This window comes from Aphelocoma coerulescens, chromosome 1 (genome assembly GCF_041296385.1).
Source record: "Aphelocoma coerulescens isolate FSJ_1873_10779 chromosome 1, UR_Acoe_1.0, whole genome shotgun sequence".
Lineage (NCBI taxonomy): Eukaryota > Metazoa > Chordata > Aves > Passeriformes > Corvidae > Aphelocoma > Aphelocoma coerulescens.
This window is the reverse complement of record NC_091013.1, coordinates 6,622,177-6,645,852: the sequence shown is the minus strand read 5'-3', so window position 1 is coordinate 6,645,852 and position 23,676 is coordinate 6,622,177. Positions and strand designations below refer to the sequence as shown.

The 23,676-nt window shown below is 38.4% G+C and overlaps 1 protein-coding gene across 1 annotated transcript in view; it reads right to left on the bottom strand.

Moving 5' to 3' along the window:
* Positions 1 to 2,892: 2,892 nt before the first annotated feature.
* The window catches only part of EFHC2 (EF-hand domain containing 2), a 57,528-nt gene continuing 36,744 nt past the window's right edge, over positions 2,893 to 23,676 (bottom strand). Inside the window, exons 10-15 of the mRNA XM_069028319.1 lie at positions 21,319 to 21,515; positions 16,895 to 17,028; positions 12,516 to 12,713; positions 11,839 to 11,931; positions 4,838 to 4,943; positions 2,893 to 3,198 (exon numbers count right to left, since the gene is read on the bottom strand). Of these exons, the coding sequence (XP_068884420.1) occupies positions 3,103 to 3,198; positions 4,838 to 4,943; positions 11,839 to 11,931; positions 12,516 to 12,713; positions 16,895 to 17,028; positions 21,319 to 21,515 (824 nt within the window). The 3' untranslated portion in view covers positions 2,893 to 3,102. The remainder of the gene's footprint in view (positions 3,199 to 4,837; positions 4,944 to 11,838; positions 11,932 to 12,515; positions 12,714 to 16,894; positions 17,029 to 21,318; positions 21,516 to 23,676) is intronic.

Sequence of the window (23,676 nt, the reverse complement as noted above, 5' to 3'; positions counted from 1 at the left end):
GTAGGTGCAAATGGCTCTGCCTGGAAAAATACAGTAGCTGCCTGTATGATGAAGAAAATACTGCCTGGTGAGGAACATCCATGTTTTGCCCACAGCATATGTCCGTGGCTGCCCATGTCCTAGCGAGCCAAGCTGCAGGTGACAGCCCAGGCACTCAGAGCCAACCTGTTTGCAGCCATTTCCTTGCAGCAGCAGCTATTCTAGAGAACTTGGAGCCTCTTCTTCCCAAATGCCAAACTGAGGAAGCAAACATTAACACTGAGCACGCAGCAGAGCCCAGCAGTGGGACAGGGAGCTGGCGCTGTAACGTGAATCCCTCCGCTCCTGCCGGGACAGCGCAGATACTTGTGGAAAGGAGATACCCTTGGCTGCCCTGCAGAGATCCAGAGCTGAGATTAATGGCAACTGTGGGGGCTGCCTTCCCCTCTGTGCCATGCGTGCTTTAAAGCTGTGGCCTCCTGCCATCTTGAAACATAACCCTGTGGTATTGTCTTCATTCAGGCCCCTCAGCAGCAATGTGAAAAGAGAGAAGAAGCTGGTGGCAGGATTAGAGGAGAGGTTGAAATATCCTGGGCAGCATATGCTGCAAGTCATATTATACAAAGAGGATTATTGGGCTGCTCATTGGCCAGGGCTTTCCATTCTGGAGGCACTGCTGATTGTAAGAGAGAAAACCTGGTGAAAAGTGTTCATGACATGTCGGGCCACAGTGTATCACCCACTGTGAGCACAGTGACAAGCAATGAAAATATTTTTCAGGCCCTGTAGGCCCTCTCCTAGGAGACTGTTTTGTGTTTGTTAGGGTTATGCAAGATGCATGGGAAAAAGGGAAAACCAGAAGTGAGACTAAAAATTCAGAATAGTATTAATAAACCTCCTAAAATTACCATCATCAGGTGAACCCATCTCAACCTTAAAACTGAGTAAATCAATCTTGGAAGGCTGTTTGAGACCCTCGTTGTTTTAGAAGTGAGAAACCACCTTTGTTGTCCAGGTTTAACTTATTCATGGCAAATTATACCCATTTTTTCCTTAAGAGTACCAGTGTACCTGAATCAGAAAACTTCCCTCACCTGGCAATAATGTATTTACAGAGAGAAAGGATATTCATTCACTCTAAGCCTTCACTTTATTTCACTAAATAAGTCATGCTCCTTCAGTCACCTTTCTTATCTCCATTCTCTTGGTCACCTTTCCAGCTCTCCTCTGCACTGATGCAAGTTTACAGTGCCCTTTCTTGACCAGACCAGACCAGACCATGATTGAATAGACCCATGCACATGGTTCCACATGAAATTACAAAAGATTATATTTTTTGATCTACATTTTTCTTTTAAAAAGGTTTCTCTTGTATCATACTCACAAAGGGAAACAAACTAAAGTGAATTTGTCTTTTCTAAAAGCTACTTGGGAGGTTCTTGATGTTCAGAATCCCATTTTCTTGGAAACCCTAAGCTGTACAAGATGCCCACAACTGAAACAAATCCTTCTGAAGCCCTGGGAACAATAAAAATTTACAAGAAAAACTCCATTCACTTAGTTTCAATCTCAGTCTTGGTGACATGTTATAAAAATATTCAGCTTTCACCAAATTGGCTTCAAACACAAATTGTTGCTTCGGATGCTGACACTGTCCTTGTGGTCAGACATTTCTTGTCATGTAAGGAACCATTTTCCTCTTTTGTTTCAAAAAGCAATTCATGGTCTTGTCTACAACTTGGAGCACTTTAGTGTTTCACCTTTTTCTTTTTAAGCCTCTGGACACAGACATTTCCTTGCCCATTTTATTGCTACCCCCTCCTCAGCAGCAGCAACTACATAATTATGCCTTGTCTCAAGACCTTTTTCGCTGCAAAAAAGGCAAAGAGCTCTCAAAAGCTTCATATTTTGCCATATGGTACAAAAAGAACAAGAATTTCATTTACATTATCTTGCAAAAGTGTAGGAAGGTATTTCTATATAGAATCATAATTGTAAGTGGGATCTCCAAGTTTCCAAAAAATTACTATTGTCTTTCCCTCAGTTTGGGGATTCAGATACACTGAATTCTCATCTTTCTAAATCAAACAATTCCTCCCCAAAACTGTAATTTCAGATTAAAGAAAATACAGGGTTCTTAGTCTTCCCAGGCATGAGCAGCAGTGCACTGGCTCACACCTCTTCTCCTTCCTCTCATGGATGAGTCAGCTCCACCTTCACCTCAGCTCTTCCATTCTTCAGACTGGGGTAATTACTCCTCTCACAAAAGAACAAAGTAAATCCAGATCTAATCATGGCTCTGAGCTGGCATAATCTTAAAAAGATACAAAAATGCTAACAGGAATTCCATTAAGCCATGGAGAAAGAGAAAGGCATCAATTAATTCTCGAAGGGCAAGTATAGTTCTGCTGCAAGAATGCTGCAGACTGAAATTGCACAGAAACCCCTTCTCTTCAGACATGTCCCACCCAACTAAAGCTGGGTGGGACTAACCTGAGTTCACATTTAAAAGAAAAAGCAAGAACTGACAGCTTCCGTGCCATGCCTGCAAAACATTTGCTTCCACTTTAGAAGGCTACAATTATCTCTGATACCAGAGCAGTTTTATAGTGTGCAAAAACCTTGCTGGCGTTTCCTCCACAAAATAACCAACTTTGACACAAACAGCACTTGAGCATCACCACGGGGATAGAGCAAAACCACAGATAGAAGCTGAAGAACAAGGGAGGAAACGTGAATGGAATGGCATTATTGTGCTAAGCAGGCCGACCCAATTTTAAGAGGTCATCCAACAACGTTTGTTTGCAGAACAAAGCAGGGTCAGTCAGATTTTGCACTGTTTGACTCAAAGATTTCTCAATACTTGCAAATTCTTCATGCAACCAGACACAGAGATTAGAGGATATAGTTTTAATTATGCTTGTGTAAGTATGACAGAGTGCTGTTGATTTAGAAAGAGTTCCAAAAACACACAAGTATACATCTCTGTTGGAACAAGAAATTAAATGCAATAAAACCTGTATCTGATTTTTTCTTATTTAACAAGAAATGTTTTCTGTATCTCTCTAAGTAATCTTCAGAGCTGAAGCACTAATCTTAAATCAGTGGTTTGCACAGATGAGATTATTCTTCCTTGCCAAACAGATCATCCAAAAGACAAGGGTATTTGATCCCAGTCACAGGAGGGGATCGTGGCAGTTGGTTCCAGATATCTTCCCTCTGAAATTAATAACCCGGAGAATATCTTACTATATAATAATAAAAACAAGAACCATTAAAAGCTGGTCAACATAAGATTGAATGAGCTGCTTCAATTCCACAGGTGAATCTGTGAACAACTGGGTCTTTATATAGCACATCTTCTTAAAAGATTACTACATGCACATTCTTACCAATGTTGCAAAATATTTTAATGAAAATATTTTCTAACATTAGCCCTTTTGCAGACATTTTTAAATTAATTAATGCTATATTTTCTTCATTAAAATGCTTATACTTCAAATTCTTGAAAGTCATCTATGTCTCAACACAAAAATCATACAAAATAATGAGATAGAGAGAAGGAGTAAAAAAGAAAGCCAGCTAAACAAGCACGATTCTGGTGCTGAAATATATCTGTCAAATAGAGGTACTGTAGCCTCAAAATAATGCTATTAATTCATGGTAAGTCATGCACAGAATGACAATTGATTTTTAAAGCTGAACAAGACTTAAAACCTTTCCTGTTTCTGATTTTTTTCCATTTTGTAGTTACCTCTCTTAAAATATTAAATATTAAATATTGAGTTATAACTTAAGCACAGAATTCATCTGTAAAAACAAAAATGCCCCCTGAACAAAGCCTAATAAACACAATGATCCTGAGGACTGCTGTATAAAACATGTGGAAGGGCTTTGCTTTTATCTGTACAAGACAGAAAAATTCTTCACAATGACAAAATGAAAATAACCGACCATGGAAAGCTGAACAAACCAGCAGCCCTGGGCCATTGTTAGACACCACCAACAGTCTGAGATGCTACAGAGGAAAGTCCTGGTAAGTCAGGAGTGAGGAGTCAGGAGCACAGTGCCTGAGGAATACTGGTTTAAACCATGCCACGATTGAACTTGAATTTAAAGGAATGCTGTGTTTCCAAGCAGTCTGAGTACAATCAAACACATTCTGTACAATACATTGGCCAGGCCAGAACAGCAAAATGATGTGTTGGCAGAGGGCCTTTGGACTTATCTGTTACAAAGTATATAAAATTCAGCATAATTGCCTTATGGACCTTCTATTTTAAAATGTTCCACTCAGCACAAGATGGCAAGATCAGATTAGTCTCTGCAGTTTGTTGATACTGCATTTTTATTCACCCTAAGTAGCAGGCTGGAGATAGACAAAGTTGATCCATCAGTTCTTCTCACTGTGCACGCCTACCAGAGATGTGGTGTGTTATGTACAGGTTTCTGTGCAGTTACACAAAATGCAGAGCTATTTTCTGCACACGTGCCAGTGGAGCTTAAAGTATTTTCTGACTACCTCAGCAAGTGGGCAGATCATTTGACATGTGACAATGACATTTGTGGGGGAAGCAGTATTTATGCCCATTGTCCATGGATAAATACACCTGCTTGCCCTTCTCTTTTTCTTTTTTCTTCTATAAAAAGGCCCAGAGATGTGATACCTACTAGGCACCTCCTTGTCCCTGTTTGACTTCTCTGCTTCATCCTAAACCTCCCTATTAAACCTATTTAAAAAGTAATTACGTGAAGAAAACAGGCACAAATACACAAATACGAAAAAAATGTTGTGGTGTGTGTTGGCTAAAACAGTCATGTTAAAGCTGGAGAATTTCTATTGATACACTGGTTTTACCTTGGGTGGCTCCTTTACCTCCTTGAAAGCACGGACTTGATTCTCTCTCCAGTTCAGCACATGCACAAACTTTCTATAGTCTACTTGCTTTTGGTTATCTTCAAACCTAAGCAGAATACCCATAAGATGACTCAAGGTTAAAGAGAACTTTCAACAAAGTTATATCAAGTTATCTACAGTACACTACTAATTTTTATACTACTTTATTCCCAAACACTGGGAGGAGTGAAAAAGCCAGTACAAAATGTCACGAACTCCTATATTATACATTCTTTTCCATATTCTTACACCTTATTATTATCTCTTATAATAGAATTGAACTTTTTTAAGGTTTATTTCATTTCAGCTATTTTCATTTTAGTTTTGAAGCATTGTCCAACCTTTTCCAACACAATCTCACAGCTTTTGACAAACACAGAGTTGGGATGATCAGTGTATGATTCCATTGTGTAGAAATGAAACAGAAACAAGAGACCTGTGCTGTAATACAACTGACTTGCTTTATTGTGACTTCTACAATCATTTCCCAAAAATAAGTAATCCTTCAAAAATGCTGTTTGCACACACCTTGGGATCAATTTGCAACTGACAAACATGCAGCTCGCTAACATATCAAATAATAGCCAGATTTTAAAATCATTTTGTAACAGGTTTATGGCACTGTTCTTTATTTCTATTGATAAATACATATATTTATATCAGTTGTGGCTGTCCCATAAATGCATGAAGATATATATGCTGCCAGCTAAGGTCTACAGGTACCTGTGGAAAATGCTATTTCCTTCCCTCAGATTTCTAAAATCCTTACCCTGCACTAATAAGCCCCATGGGAACAGATTTATAAGGCACTTCATCTTTCTGCCATTGATTTGGATGAAAGAGCTTCAGAAATAAAAGTCCTCAACTCAGCAGAACTCTGAGGTGACTCAGGCACTTGGGAACCACTGTTCTTTCAGTGTCACCAGCCAAATGTTGAAAAATACCTGTAAGCTGAAGCTTGAAATGAACAGCTGGAATGGTCTGCAATAAATAAAGTGCTGGCAGCTTCTGAGGGACACCTGTCTCAACCAACACCACCCACCTGCAAAAGGGACCTAGTTTGGGCACAAAAGCACAGCCTGGAAGTTCTGTGCTTCACTGGGGTCCATGGAGAGATACAGACACGCAGCAAGACTCAGTATCTCTTATCTGATGGGAACACCAGGTTAAACAATTCTGGCCTGCTATCTGATGACAAAAAACTACTGAACAGGAAACAAGTATTTCAGAAAATCATTTTGCCTTGTCCTTAATGAAATAGCAGTGCACAAAACATGGGCCTCAAAACCCTTCAATCACTGCAGAGGGTTCTAACAAAAATTGAGCATGAATGCACTTTAAGGGAGAATTTACAGCACAAACTTGGAAAACAATACTGGAGGAGAAATAGATCCAGTAACAAAAATAAACTGCAATAAACTGCAACTCATCCTTTCCTTCTCCTCCCCCCACACCTTTCATTTAATAGTCAGCAGGAAAGATAACAATAAAATATACTGAGAGCCATAAACAGAGATGGCAGTGATAAACTGGAATGTTAAGTACAGTGAGTTATGCTGAAGATGAAAGCAAAGTCAGAAAAGAATGCTACTGCTACCAGAATTAAATGGAGCCTGAAACACTGCCATGAGAAACCCTCCTATGGCAGCTTGCTTCTTTATCATAGTTCACACGCAAGTTAACATTTCCACAAAGCCTTACTTTTGGGGAATATATCCAATACACAAGAAAATTACCATTTCCACTTTCAGTGGTTTCTTAGTTTCAGGGTTTGTTTTTTTTTTTTTTTGCAGATGGCAATAGGGAAAAGAAATGAGTTTTGCATTAGATGTAATAAGACAGTCAAAAAGCTTATACCTCTTGGAAAAACAATAGCCCACAGACTGGAATTTCAGATCTATCAGGACAAATTCTTTTGCCTTCCACTATTATGTAGTTACCTTTTGCTCATTGTGAAAAGTCAAAAGATTAATTCCACCAGCAAGATGCTGAGCTGTAAAAGCAAGATTTTTAAACAAAGGACAAGTGAAGGTGTGTAACTACTTAAACTTTCTGTTGAGGCACCAAAGTTGAGGAAAGCATTGTTTCTGCTCTTGACAAACATTTACAAAGAGAAAAGTCCTTTGATGTGACAGCACTAGTGAGCTAAGACAACATGGGCTTGAAATTAACTATAACCAAAAATTTTAACATGGTCAGAGGAAATGGGATTCCTAAATCCCATAATTAAATTGATATAGAAAGTATCTTAAAATGCTAATCTAGAGTAACCCAGAAAGAAAAAAAAAATCTACTCCTTAGATGTTTTACTGCTGTGACTTATTGTATCAATCTACTAAAAGCACACACTAGAGATTTGGCACAGAGCATCCAGATGGACTGAGGAGATGCTATCAATTTGTGCATATTAGGACAGAGATGTCATACATTTCAGTGGCTGGAGTTAATAATGCTGAGACAGACAGTGCTCTTCAGAAAAGGAAATTAGATTTGTTTTATCAAGAAGATGCAACAAAGATAGCTTTAAACCACCCTTCTCTTCAGTTTTACCCTATTACTTCACCAATGCATGTGATTTTAGACTATGAAAATCACTCCTTCATCTCTCATAGTTTGCAGAGCTTTTTATTCTCTTTATCATTACAGAAATGATCACACATTTCTGCTTCTAAAAATACATTCATAATTAAATACTCCAGATAGATGAAAAATCTGGTTAAATCACATTATGATCATTCCTGAGGATGCTTTGGTGGGTAAAGGTTACTTACTAATACTTTTTCCTTTCCCATCAAGAAATCTGTACCCCAAAGATTTATATGAAAGTTTAATGTACATGCAGAGTTTTTTTTAATTCCTTTGTTTCAAACAACATTTATTAAGAAGCTAATCTGATTGCATCTGCTTATTTAATCTTAGAGAAAATGTTGGGATTCTTCAATCTGTTTGATGGTCTCTGTGCAACACAGTTCTATGGGGACTAAATTGTCATAGGTGTACACCTAAATTGTCATAAACTGCTCATATGAAAGGATTTAAATCAGCAAGCACAGGTCAGTATTAAATAATAATGGCTACCATCTCATTTTTATTAATTTATATTATTAATACACTTATTCATGCCTTGAACAACCATGAATTGAACCACCAGCTCCTTAGCAAACTGAATAACAGGAATAATTTGTCTTAAGAGACCCAAATATGAATGTTAGGGAACCTTTTATTCACAAGTGGCACTGGGAGTCTCAGGCACCAAAGGTAACAAGAAGACAGAGTGCAGGAGAAAGATGTTGTGATCATTTCCACTACTGCTTCTGCTATAGGACACTTGCTGTAGCAGGAAAAGAGGGATTGCTTCCTGAAAAGGGAAAGGGCAGCCCTAAAAAAAAACCATTACAGGTAGGAAGATAGGTAAAAAATTATTTACCCAGCCACAATCCTGGGAAAAACTGAGCAAGTAGGAGTGGCCTGGCCTGGCTTGGCCTGTAAGTGATTTGAGAACTTGGATGACCGTGTAGGAGGCCCTCTGTCATCAGGCACTGCTACCTGAGGGACTGGAGATTCTCAAAAACACAAGCAGAGTCAAACAGACTCACCTGGCAGTGTAGTGAGGTGAAAAACTGCACAGATGCTTTTAATAGAAATTTAAAAACATCATCTTAAAAAATAGGGACTTGCAATTAACAACTAAATTAATGCAGAATAATCAACATGTAATGCTTGTAAACTTGTCATCCTTTCTTTCTTCTCTCAATTTTGTCCTTCCTTATCTACCAGCTGTTTATAAATCCTCCAGAGAAGGACTGTTTCTTTTTAAGTCCTTGTTAGCATCAATTTAGCATTGCAGTAAATAAAAATAACAGATAAAAACCCCTAAACTCATTACTTAAGCACTTCGGCAAAATTTATTTATTAAACAAACTGTAATTGTTCATTATGCCTGCATAAATTTAAAGACATGTTTATAATGACTACTGTAGTTTTCTGGCAGAAACAACTGTGTACCATCTGCATTGCTTAATACAATGTGATTAAATTCTGTATTGTTCTGTGATTAAAAAAGTGAGAAAATGCTTATGGAGAAAGAAAATACTTTTTAACATGCCAGCACAAGTAAATTGGAAAAACATTCACATTGTTGGGTACCTAAATCTTACTATTTCAACATCTCACAATTAAAAATATAAATTTATCCTAGATGGACAATATGAAAAGGTCTTAACAAACCCCAATTTTTGTGCTGTCCCTGCACTCTGTAGCAACTGAGTGGTCTTTGGGTACAGTAAACAAAGTCTTGGGTCATTTGGAGGTGACCACAAAATTAGACAGTTATTTCTAGTCCCACCCCATGCTTTTAATAAGTGACAGATCATTGCAGTATAATTTACAAATGTAAATAATAAATACTTTAAGAGTACTACCTTTCAAAATGGAAAAATAGAGTCATTAAGTCCTGGAGAAAGTCTTTGCCACCTAATCTCAGATAGCAAAGCTGAATAAACACAGAGCTTCAGCCTTCAACTATTATCTGATCACATTGTCCAGCATCATTTTATAGCTGAATAGGGTCCAGCTAGTGCATTAGCTATATATACTGATTTTGTGGGAATCGGTCCAGCAACTTTTATTGTACCACTTTCTTCCTTCATAAATACAGATCCACAGAGTAGTACCACCACCACCACTTGTTTTAGAACTATCAGTGGACACAAAACTACATGCTTCCAAGAAAGAAAGAAAGGAAGGAAGGAAAGGAAGGAAGGAAGGAAGGAATTCGGAAGGAAGGAATTCGGAAGGAAGGAATTCGGAAGGAATTCGGAAGGAATTCGGAAGGAAGGAAGGAAGGAAGGAAGGAAGGAAGGAAGGAAGGAAGGAAGGAAGGAAGGAAGGAAGGAAGGAAGGAAGGAAGGAAGGAAGGAAGGAAGGAAGGAAGGAAGGAATACTGTTGACAAATTTGCCCCACACTGAATTGCAAACTCCCCAGGAATGAGATTGTTCCTTCATTAACAATAAACCTGCCTGTTTCATGATTCTTCAGTGTTGAAGAAAACTACAGGAAACAGAAAGAAAGAAAAAGTCTAAATCCCATTAAGCCAACTCATCACTTCGATTTACAGACTACTGGAAATTATGTCCTATTAAATAGAGTTCAATAAAACAATAAACTTCCCAAGCAGTGCCAAGTGCACACATTATGAAGAATGTGACAATCTTCCTCATTACCTGCAGTGCTGTGACATCACCTAAATTGCCACATTTGAAGCAGATGATGCTGTAACTTAGAAGTGCCTTACACAAGGCTCTCTGTCAAATGAAGCGCTTCCCACACTGATTTCTGAGGCCCAGCTTCACACCATTCTCATTTACCTTTCTCATACAGAAATCTGTAACACAGGCTGGCCTCAGCCCCTCTAGAAACTAAGGGAAATGGATGATAATTTAGAAATGCAGCTCTCATACAGGCTGAGGAGAAAACTCTCTCCTCCACCACCTACAGAAAGAACCTACAGCAGCTGAAACCTCACCCAGCTGTCATGGGTACCTTGCTAAAATTGGGTGAAATCCAGACCTTGATCTTCTCCCTGTGTTCTAAGCTTATCTCTATTTTTTATTATAGTGTACTGGGCTTTTTCTTTTTAACTGCCTACACTCAGATTCTTTAGGAGAGAAGAGGGTCAGGGCACAGAAGCTTTCCCTGGTATAAATTCACAAACAATAAACACATCCCTGGAGCCCAGGATGTGTCAGGCTTGTCTGCTTCTTATCAGAACTGAGTTAGTACATGAAGGAAAACTTCCAGTGCCTTGTTGTGCATCTATTCAAGTTCAGCCCTTAAGAAGTGGAATCTGTAAGAACCCCTTGTCTACTATGGGATGTCAATTGTCTTTCAACAATTGTGTTGGGCAGCTTGGTGGGAGTTCTAAAACATGAGTTGTACATTACTGTTAAAATTCAGATGTTTCTGAATACTAATGCTTATAACTCAGTGTCAGAAGTGATGAACAGCAGTATGAAGAAGCTTTATTAAAATGGATTCCACATTTCTGCCTGACAAGGGTCTTTTCACTATTTACTAAACCCAGATACTTAATTTACAACTCCTCCTGAAATCAAAAATTGTATCTACCCGAAAGGATCTTAACATGACAGAAGACAAGACCTGTTCCTGTTTTTAACACAGTATGAAAGCACAGACAAAACATTTAAGGATTTCCCACAAGGGAAAGAATAAACCAGTAAGTATGCATTTAAACCTATCACCAGAAAATCTGCCTGGGAAAACCAAACTCAACAAGACATGAGTGTTCAGAGCACCACAGCTTACTCTGAACTCTAGTCCTTAATACAAGTTCTTTTCACTTCTATTCCCATTAATACACCTAGTAAAGCAATTTGTCTCAAAACACCTAAATGTGCTATGGAAAAGTACAAAGCCATGCGAAGACTCCTTTCCTTTTAAGAATATGTTTCAGCTGAGATTAATAGGAATAGCAAAGCCATTTTATTTACTACTGATGCTGTCTACTTGATAAAGAAATTTCATTGTGTTCATGCTGGTGTGTTCCTTGGAACTCACACAATGTGCTTTCATAAGATTATTGTTTTTACCTTACATCTATAGACAGGAACAACTAAAGCAAAAAAGGTGAATCTCATTGAAAATGATAAGTATCAGTAACTGACTCTGGAAAGATTAATTCCATAGAATTCTGCCAAACCCCAGATGATTTACTGTGCCAGACAAAATGAAGAGAAGTTGCTAAGATGGATGCATCTCAGTTGATGATAAATATTCTATAAATAGGAAAGTCTGCATGTGTGTAGGGACAAAATCGGCATCATGAAAGGATTCATATTAGATAATGCACCCCCTCCTGAAATGCTGAAGATTTGTGTCTGCAGTAAATATTTAGCACTGATTTGCACCTGTGCATGCAGATCAGGCTATCTGCCCTTGTTACCTGGTCAATAAAGTTTCTAGAAGATCATCAGTAAGTGGCAACTTAAAGGACTTGCAAATGGTCCTGCAGGTCTCATAAGGCAACAATCCACACCTGTACATCAGAAAGAGAGAGGTAGAAATATACATTAGGTATTTTCCAGGTTTACTTCAAGTTAATGTTTCTGTGAATAGGAAAACACACGAGGAATACCAGGATAGAAGTAAAGAAAACAAAGTTTTATGAAATTTTGCTATTACAAAGCTGAGAAACTTGAAGGTCACATTGTAGCCTTTCTCATACCGAGATCCTCAGTGATTCTCTGTGATTCTTTATCTGTGATGTCAGAGAACAAAAAGGGCAAATGAGTCATATAAAGAATCCAAATCCTTTCTTTTTTTCCCCCTTAAATCACTATGTCTCCTCTTTGATTTAAAATCTTCTCTTTCGCCCATGAACTGGTATCTGATGTCACAGAATGTTCAGTACAGCATCTATAATAAAAAGTCCACACAAAATTTAAAATAGACAAAAAGGGTGCCCTTTTCTTGTCTCCTGTAAAGTGCTGAGAGAGGCTAACATTGTGAATAATATTCTTTGGCCACAATACACCATTTGCTCAGCAACAAACAGAAAGTAGGTGGGTTTACAAGAAGAGCTTCTGAAATAACAGCTTAGGATAAAGAAAGGAAACTTACTTTTCTCGGTCGTTGTACATAAACACTGTAGTCAGTTGTTCAAAATTTTCAAAGGTATTTTTCTTTAGTTTTTCTTGAGCCACTGAAAGGAGGAGGTGCAGGTCTGTTTGACTGTCATCTCTCATGCCATAATGACGCCCAAGGGTCATAATTTCATGTTCTGAAAATGCTCCACCAGCGACACTGACTATCCAGTTTCTGTTCACAAAAACAGCAGCCTACATTAGTTTTAAATAAATAAAACTAAGTAAATAAGTTAAAACCAGTTAATAATCACTAACTTTCAGGGAGGAAGGATGTCCAAATTTCCTCAGTAGCTGTCTATACATACAAAAATACATCCCAACCATGACTGAAGTGTTTCACCAGAGATACCATACAGAAAATTACACCTAACCACAAGTTTCCCTGGCAAGAATGTAAGAGAGAAGGCAGCAGCAAGAGCAGCTTACACTTGGCTGCTGTAAGTGGAGAATCAGATCCCATGCAGGGATGAGCCTGGGCTGTGCTCTCCCAAGCCTGTGTGTGCTGCTCAAACAAATCAGCCCAGCTCAAGGAAGAAGAAATGTTCCTGAGATCCATCTGATGGGACAGTGTCAGCTCCCTCAGCTGTTACAAGGCCTCTTGTTAAATCTGGATTAGTGTAACTACATTGGCTCTCTGATCCCAAACATCTCCCTCTGGTGCACTCACATTCAACCAGGCTTTTTAACAGCAAGCATCAACATAGGCCTCTGTGTCTCAGTCAAAATTAGATTAATTATATATAATACTTCTGGATAAACTGCACTAAGAATAAACTTCACTGTAATTGCTGGTGCAATTAGTGCTGTACCTTGTGATACCCATGAGGATACTGATTAAACACCAATCCTCAAAAACAAATAGAAGAAATTAGTAGTGATGCACAAAGTTCTGACACAAGAGTCAAACAGCTGCCTGGAGAATACTTAAATTGTTGAATTAATCTGATGAAGGGTCTCTTTAACATCCACATGTGAACTGAAAGCACAGTAACTTAGGACTCTTCCAAATTTGCAAACTTCTAACAAGAAACATAGTTCTTCACTTGCATCCTCTCAGAGGTTTGTGTGGTCCTGTTCAAATGAAGGCAACGCTTCATGTAATATGATTGCACTCACACAGCTACTAAAGAAAGGTTAAATACTGTAGAGTGTCTACTTTGATTCAACTGCTTCTTTTTTCATATTAAATAAATCAGAATGATCCTTTATTTGCAGTGGCAGGAAATAAATACAAGGAAGTGACAAGTTGTTGACAGTAGCAAACCTTATTTGAGATTACACAAACTTCATGACCAAGACCTGGTCCATCTACTAATATTATCATTATCTTGTCAGTATTATTTTTCCACTTACTGGATATTATTATTTATACTGCAGCAGCATTCAGAGATCCAGTCAAAGCTGGAGCCTCTTTCCTGCAGCCTGCAGTAACACCACTGCACACACAAAGAGGACAATGCAGCCTGATAAGCCTGGCACGCCAATGCTTGGGCTGGCAGAGCTGGGGGCTGTAGATAACATCAGCCATTGGAACATTTCCACAGATTGGATTTCCATACATGGCACAGATTTTTCCAGTGTCAGGATTTAAAAAGTCTTTTATTTTCTCAATGCAGTCAGTGACAATCAAATCACAAAAACCCGCAGATAAAATTATTTCACTTGGGAATTAAGGAATATTTTAGTGATTGTGAGGGACTAATGAGTGAGACCCAAGACTCACAAACAGAACGACATCTGAACTCTCCCTGACAAAAAAACTCAAGCTGCAATAATTGTTCCCACAGCTTAGCTATCTCTTGTTTTACTTTTTTTTTTTTTGTTCTAGAAGAATAAGACAGATTGCAATCTGAATTTATTATAGAAAGAAGAAGTCATAATTAACTGCTCAAGAGAGCTGCTTCTCAAGCTGAATTGAAGATAGACATCTTTGTTAGACCCACATGGTTCTTTGTCTCTAACAGCAAACAATCTTGCCAGCAGCTTATGAGAAAAAACAGACTCGATAGGGCTGCTTGACGCACAGGCATCTAAGTTTTAGTTATTTTTTTAATTCTCTTTTTAACAAAGATATCAATAGTTCTAATGATAGCTTAGGGGATAGCTTCAGTGTACATTACATATTTATTTCCCAGATGAAATGCTGAAGATTTGGGTTCTGAAAGCAGTTAAAATAAATTGTATAATTACAATTCTGTTCACTACACCATACTTATAGATGTATTTTTACATGCAGATCATATAAAATTACATAGGTAGAAAGGAAGACATCTGAACAGCCGAATTCAGAGCACAGTAAAGCCTCAGCTGTATTTAAGATAAGGAAAGAGGATTATCATTGAAGCTGTCATACAGATAATTGCCTGTACTAAAAATAATCATTTGTTGTTAGTTATAATCATCAAATGCCATGGCAGATTAAAAATAAACAGAGATCTACACAATAAGAAACTGAAAGAAAAAAAATATTCTATTCACATAAAAATATCTTGGAATTTTCATATATGTAAAGAAGTGCTCTCGTTTTTGTCATTAAAAATGCTTCTTTCATTCTAAAATGAGATGCACGGATAATAATAATGAGAGCCTTTAAATTACTGGATGTAATACAAATCTACAGAAACAAAACCTACTATCACTATAGAGCACAAATGTTCCATGCTCCTTATAGGCAAATTCTTGCTCTGGCAGTGTGAATTCCCCGTTAGACCCCAGGCCTTCCCCCCACAGGAGGGATGGGGACCATTGGTGGGTGTTGAGACTGTCCTAGGTGAGCACTGAGGCCCAGAAAACCTTGATTTCCCCCAGCTTTCCTGCTCATGGAGAGGGCTCTTGCATTTTTTGTGGCTGAAGCCAAGTCCCTCAATACCACATGATCAGACATATCTCTCTCCATGTCACAAAATGCACCGCCCTAAGTTAAACAGTTGAGCTGTTCACAGCTGCACAGATTATGTCCGTGATTAAATTTGCACCCAACTGAGCCTCTTCTGGATAAAATAAAAACCTTTCCCTGCTATTTAAAAGCACAATCATCCCTTCTAAAAGGTTGCTTCTCTAATTTGGTCATGCAAATCTTCCAAACCTTTGAGTTGCTCTTAGTGCATACAAAAAGTTTCGCAGATGGTTATTTCATAATTTGAACTAAAACCATATTTTTTATTTTATATACTTACCTTGTACATAAATTAAAAACCCTTTTCCAGGTGCTTGAAACTTTCTCCTTACAATCATTAACTTTCAATTTTCTTCCTTCTTACTCAAGTAATAACATCTTCCCTCTTAATGCAATCAGCAATTCAAAGTCTTGCTTCTGCTGAGTAAAATACCTGAGTTCAGAAATATTTTGACCAAAAGCGGCCAAAAACTGTGGCCTCTCATAGTTTAAATCCTAGCTTTAACCACTTGTTTTTCATTTGTGAGTATCATCTTGTTTTAATTTCTCACTACTTTCACTTTGAATTGCTGAAAGAACCTTCTGCTGATGTATTGCTCTTCTGAGATATTTCAGAAGCAATTTCTGCCTTGGTTAGCATTCCTATGGAGATGACATTCCATGCAATATTCATCTACTTAAATGCCTTAGTTATTATGACAGTTTCTAAACACACAGAGTATTGCTTCTGTGAAAACCAAATGCTGCTAAGTGAAGTTTTCTCCTCTGTTTCACAGGATTAACCTTACCAGTACTGTGCCTAACACAGTTCATAAGCTCAAGTATTCTGGCTGTGGAATAAACTGAAATAAGCTTGTATTTGAGCATGATTTCCTCTTTCAAGTATTTCTACATCTGCTGATTGCCATATCTGGATCATTGCCAGAATCCAGATTTCTGCTCCCTTTATCTATGTCCAAGTATTAATTATTGTTCTCACTACTGCTTTCCAATCTTTTTTAAACACGCTTAACACTTCTATAATTTCAATACACTTCAGTTCTGTAAAGACTGTCTTCTTTGCCAATGATTCAAAACCCAAACACCATTTTCGGGAGGCAACCTGAACATTCCTACTTGAATTTCAAAACTATTGTTTGACTCTCAGGATGGACTATTTCTTTATCTTTCAGCATATATATTACTGCTGACTTGTGCCCTTCTTCACAACACTCTGTGTCAGCTTCATAAAAAGTAGACAGATTTCTGTTGTGTTTTTCCGCTTACTTGAAACGATCACTCTTTTTTTCTGGATCATGGATTTACTTTCTTTTTCACACACAATCTCCAAGTAAATGCAAAATGAATCGATGCCACTTGTCAGCTAACGTGGAGAAAGCATCAAAACCCAGTCATGCTGTATACATTTTGGGGGCATGCGCCTTTATTAAATATTAAAACCCCAAATCCACTCTTACCTGAATGTGTCATACCCAATCACATTGGTATGCTCAGGGTCAGTCGTAGCAAAAGTCTTTCTGATTTCTTTGGCACGAGATGCAGTCATGTTCTTCAGTTTGTTGAGGACAACACTGATATCAGACATGGGGAACTTAAGAGAGGAAAGTAAGACATAGATTATAAAGGCCTGAAGGGTAAGATGCCATCCAGAGGGACCTGTCTAGGCTGGAGAAATGGGCCCATGGGAATCTCAGTAAGACCAAGTGCAAGGTGCTGGTCTCAATGCCTGGTATCAATGCAGGTTGGGGGATGAAAAAAAGGAGAGCAGCTGTGGGAGAAGGACTTGGGGGGCTGGTGGGTGAGGGCTGGACATGCCTCGGCTGTGTGCAGTTCTGGAGCGAGTCCAGAGGAGATATCAAGGTCATCAGAGGGCTGAACCACCTCTGCTATGAGGAAAGGCTGAGAGAATTGGGAGTGTTCAGCCTGGAGAAGAGCAGGCTCCAGGGTGACCTCATTGTGGCCTTTCAGTACTTGCAGGGAGCTGATAAGAAAGATGGAGAGAGACTGTTTACAAGGGCCTGGAGTGACAGGACAATAGGGAACGGCTTCAAACTGAGAGTAGGGTTAGATTAGATATTAAGAGGAATTTCTTTTTTGTGAGGATGGCGAAGCACTGGCACAGGTTGCCCAGAGGAGCTGTGGCTGTCCCATCCCTGGAAGTGTCCAAGGCCAGGCTGGGTGGGGCTCTGAGCAACCTGGGATAGTGGAAGGTGTCCCTGCCCACGGCAGGGGGGATGGAACGAGATGATCTTTAAGGTCCCTTCCATTCCCAAGCCAGTCCAATCCAAGCCATTCTATGAAAAGCACTCTGCAACCCACCATGTGTGTCATCAAGGTGTAGGGCAATATTGAACTGCAGAGTATTATTAGTTTTTTCCTTTCCTCACTTCAAATGCATAAATCATCACTGTGTTAAGTTTGGAGGGAAGCTTGTTACTGGAAAATAAAGTTGCTTCCTATCAAGAATATAAACAATTAAAAATCTTAAGATCATGCATTCTCAGAAAGTTTAGTCCACCTACATAAAAGAACATCCACCTTTGCTTGAAACGTTGCATTTTTAAAGCAGAAGTAGAAACATTTAAAATTCAGTTCTAATAACTTGGTCCTCATTTTATGTTGGTGTACCTCACTGAATTCTCAAGTCATAAATTTCACCAAGTTAAAGCTAATTTTTCACTGTTGGCTCCAGTGAAAAGTTTCAACAGACAGTCTCATTAATTTTGGACTACATTGTCTTACATACTCAGAAATAGCACAGTGGAAATTTGTAGGAACCAATTTTACCTGTTGTATATCAAAATGCTTGAATGTTTATTTCTTCCTAATTAGACCATTAAAATAAACTTGAACTCAGATTAAACAGAACTGAAGTACTAAGGCTTTCAATCTATATTCAGTTTTTGTGTTAATGCTCTACCAAAGATTTATTTGCTATACTCATTTTTAATATAAAACATAGAAGTATTTAGTAATTAAATTGAGGGTGACTCCCAGTATGATTATCTGCTATGTCCTTACATCTGTCATGCTCTACCTAACTTAAAAAGCACAATGAACTGCCTGAAAATACTTTTCTCCCATTTCTTCCAATAGCAATTATCTGAAATTTGGTATGACTGGTATTAAGGACCAGGACATAAAAATTGGGCCTCAGTCCCAACTACACTGAAGCGTGTCTACAGCTTTGTATCAGTTCAAAGTGATCTAGAAAAGGGTATTGAAAGTCCCTATGGCACTGCCAGAGCAGTACAAATTGATCCAAGTTTAATCAATACATCAGTGCTTTTTCTCAGAATTAGAGAAGACAATTTCTATGCCAAAACCCCAGGTGCAGCCCTGGCAGGCAATGCCCTGCAAGGCAGTGGTTTGGAGCAGCTGGAGCAGCGATCAAAGAGTTTTAGAGGCAGCAGCTTTTCCAGGCCCCTCTCCAAGATGTTACAGTTTGAGCCATAAGCACACAGCCTTCTGCTGACCAAGCAAGGAACAGGGAGAAAAGACTGAGCAGAAGGGTTCAGAGAGCAGAGTATTTCAGGCTGGACAAAGTATTCTGAATATTTAAGAGCCTGTCATCTCTACATTATCAAAAGAACTATTTTTACCTCTTTTTTTCTAAACTACATATTCCAAACACCTACATAGGCACTGAGTATCTGAGCAGCATTGCAATAATTTCACCTGCTTTCCCCCTTCCCGTGTAATTGCTGACATGTTTCTTGTCAGAGTCTAGTTTTGTTTGATTGTCTTGCTTAAGTCAGAGGTTATTATGCTGAATTCAATGGAAGTAAAATCCTTTTCCATGTTTGCTCTGCAGCAGACAGCAAAGTAAGAACAACTGAAGCTGTTCAGAGATGTTGGGTTCCCTTCCAGTGATGCCTTGTTTGAACCAGCCCTCCCCAAACCTGGATAATACCAGTAGGACTGTGTACAACACACATTTTCTGTTTTGCAAACAAATCTACACTTCCTAAATATTTTTTTTTCCCTCAAATTGAAAAAGAAACAAAAAGTGCTTAAAAGTTTTGAACTAGGTCCTTGAGGTTACTTTCAGTAAAGGTGGCAATCAAAATGACAAGACTCAGGGATTTTTCTCTCCCTGTAACTTAAAAACAATACAATAAGTATAATTTTGAAACAGAAAATTAAAACTTTCCAACTATCTTAGATGGTGTCAAACAGATTTTCAATATCCACCTGCACTATGATTACCAATCAAAATTTCATCTAAATCACCATATGCCTATAGAACTGTGGTCAAAATGGCAATTTCCATTAAAAAAAACATTCCACACAGATTTCTTCCACTAGTTTTCAGAAAACATACTGATGTGTTCTGCTGAAAGGAAACCTCTGTCTATTCAGAATGAAAATTATTTATTTTCTAGTTTTAGAAACAACTAACAAATAGTAATCTTTAAATTTTCTCCTTCCTCAAACAATCTTCCATCTCTGATCTTCTCTAATATTTGCTGAAGTTGTTTTGATTTGAGCATACGATCCCCTGATGAACTGAGGCAAATTTCTGGAGCTCTAGTCAAAGGATGGGAGTGAAGCACCTACCAGTTGGGAGAATCAACCTTTTTTTTCTACCAGCTGCATTAAAATGTTAATTATGCAAAGAACCTTTCAAAATTCACTTTAAGGACGTATTTTCAATGTTGCCTCTTCCCATTTTGCGGATTTTATTTTGATACTATACAATCATTCAGTCTGGAGAACGAAAGTCTCATCAATTTATCCAGGACAATCAATGCAAACAACATTCCAAAGAACATTTACAATCTAAGGATGAGCTCTGCATTCTGGAGAATAGGTTTGGTTTTGATTCTACGAGGAGGAGAAACACTCCAGCATGAAGGAAGCACACTGGATTGCATTTTTAAGGCTTCAGCTTTGTATTTTACTGCTTAAAGCATTTAGCAGCCTTAGCATTTTACATCCAAAAGCATTTTTCAGATCTTCCTTGTTGTTCCAGGGAAGGCAGATGGTGCTAATCCACATTAATTTACAAAAAAATTGCACCATTCTGCTAAAGTATAAATCAGCAGATGCATCCCAGCTTGCAATTTATTGTTGCTCTTCCCTCTGAAGGCAACAAAAAAGACAGTGAACACTGTAAGCTTGAATTCCTGACTGTGATATGAATTTCTAATATTACAAGGGAAACGTTTTGACAGAAAAATAGGTATGAACTCAAAAAATCAAATCAGGACAAAATAGCCTCATCAGTAAGACTAAATTGGATGTGTCCAAACCTGGAGTACTGTACACTGTTCCAGCCTCCACACCTCACAGTTACTTTGCAAGGACAGAATAAAACAGGTGAGACTCTGAAGGACTAGGACAGGATTAGGCTGAAGGGGAAGAACGTCCTAGATTTACAAAACTATGAAGGTGGTGCATCAGGTGAATGGGGATCTTCACCAAACCCCAGAACACTAGAACTGGCCTTGAAACTAGTGGGAGGCTGGTTTAAAACAGATAAAAGATACTTCTTTTACCAAATATTTGTTTTTCATAGCAGCAGTGAACTTTTCAACTTACTGCCACAGAAAATTGTGAAAGCTGACAGCATCTGTAGGTTCAGCAAGGGTTAGATCAACTCAAGAGGTTCATAAATAGCCTCAAGAAGGAATAGGCAGGGATATCCCTTGTCCCAACTCCTAATGCAGCCTGAGTGGATTCTGAGAAAGGAAAAGGGAATGGACAGTAAAGAGTGGCCAGACTTGCATGCACTCCCAGCTGGCATCTCCTAAATCCATTGCTTGACAGAGAGCACTGGGCTGCGGACTTTGGGTGAGGAAACATAAATAATTCTGAAAAATATATGGATAAACCACAGTCCTGAGAGATAACAGAAATTAACAAGAGCCTACTTCACCTCATTTGCATTCTTCTCCATGTAGTTGAATGTGTATTCATCAGCATCCACCAAAAGAAAGTTGTGACCATGGAAACAAACTCTGGCTCCAACAAACAGATCCCGAGCCTTGTAGTATTCAGATGGCTCACTCTTAAAGAGTTCCTGCCCAGGCTTCTTAATGCAACCTCTTTCCAGGAACTTCCCACCAGGTATCCCTATGGGAATAGAATTAAAAATAGTTAATTACGGCTTTACTTGGGAAAAAAAAAACCCCTCACACACAAAAACCTCCAAGCCATCAACAAAAAGACACCCCAAATCAGATGATTTGTATTTAAATACCATGTTTTGTGCTCCAGTTTCCTGTCTCAGAACATTCTCTTCCCCTCCCTCTCATTGCTAAAAGGACTGTCTCTGCCAGTGTCCACAGCAACAGTTACATTGTGCACATTCTGTGACATGTCTCATTTGAATGCCTGCCAAACACCTTCCCTGCTTTTCTTTTCTTTAAAATGGGACAGAAATGTGCCTCTTCAAATCGTTCCCATAAGTCTGTTGCCAGCCTTGGAACTGACCCTTGAGAAACCTAAGATCCAAAAAGTAAGATGTAGGCAATTATCCTTAAACTAAAGGCAGAAAAAGGAAAATAGTTAAAAGCAGTTAAAAGGCAGTTAAAAGCAGAAAAAGGAAAATAAAAATCAAAACTTAAGAGAGTGCTGTCCTAAAAAGATGGTGAATTCTGGTGCACTGTAATTCTAATTTCTTTTAAAGGGCTTTTGAATTTTTTTAAAAACATAGGAGTGACATGACCTTGTCTTCCACACATTGTTCTGCCAATGCAATTTAATTGTGATTTGCTCTTTGCTTTGTGAGGTGGGTATGCCACATGGTTCCTTGTCACAGTCTAATGATTTGATTTGTGTCACTAGAAACTGCACAACGTACTCAAGGGTAGGTAAGATGCTAAAAGGAACATTTCACTTTCCTGTATTAACTTCTGGTGTACCACAGGACTGCACTGCATGTACCAACCTTTCTGGAAAACCTTCTGTCCCATGTTTAGTTTCACTGGGATATGTGCCCTACAACAACTCTGGAGTTTGCTTCCTGTTGATATTTGAGCTTCCAAGCCAAAAGTCAAAAGCCAAAATCTTACTTCAGTAATATTTAATGATGCCCTAATGTCAGATAGTGATGCAAGTCCAATAAAAGACTATTAAACAGTGTAATCAAATGCCTTTTATAGTCAAAATTATAAAAGAATGTGAAACCCAAACTACTTATTAAACCAGAGTTTGGAGCAGATGTCTGTCTTAATTGCTTTATTAGCACCATAAAAGACAAAAAACCTTCCACTATGGTAATCATCAGTCCTTGCTTGAATCAAAAAACAATTCAAATCATTAATGTGACTCTAATGTTAACATATTCCTTTTCACCCAGCTATAAAAACAAATAAGAAATTTTAGGTTATATAATCCTGGAAACTGTTTTTAATATTTAATATGTCTTTGTAAGATTGGAAATTCACTCCTGCCTCTCTATTTCCCTGCAATTGTGCACTTATACTGGAAACCTACTTCTATCCCATAATGTTTTTTTAAATGTTACAGGTTAATACATTACAAGTGGTATAAAGAAAAATGACTGAAAATATCTCATTAAGTTAGAGATTTTACACTGAAACCTGATAAGGAGTTTTGATGGAAATCTACAAAAGCCAGGCTCAAAGCACAAAATAAACACCACCACGAAAGACCCTCTTCCATTAAGATCAGATCAGAGTTTGCAGGTGTTTGTACAGCTGTTGGCTGGGTCTTACACTGAGTAAAAAAGGGGTTGTGATCTTCTTCATGGGGAGCCAAAGTTCTCATGCTTTGATCCCCATCTCAAGAAGTGCTTCAAGATGTCCAGCCCTGTGAATTTCATAGAGTTTCATAGAGTGAAGTACTTCAGGTTGCTGAATGGGGAAAACTAAGAGCAGCTTATTACTTCCATTTTAGGATTGAGATCTGAAGTATTACTTTGTACCAGTTCATATAAATAAAAAGGCAAAAATAGCCCTCTGAACCTGTTCACAAAAGGGATGGCCAGGTTGTTATTTTGGATGCTTTACTCTTTCTCCTTAGCCACTCTTACCTGACCTCTGCAAAGCCTTCTCATTCTTAACATTGAAGAAAATTATACACTTTTCCTTCAGACATGACTAAAATGAGGGAGGGATAGTTAGAGAAAAGAAGTAGAAAGAAAAGGAAGGTGGGAACAAAGAAACTTCTGCAGCCCCAGGCCTCTTTCCAACTGCTGCTCTACCACCTCCACCACATCCCTACTCTTCATCCTGCCTCTTCAATGCAGTTCTCACTAAACTCTCCAATG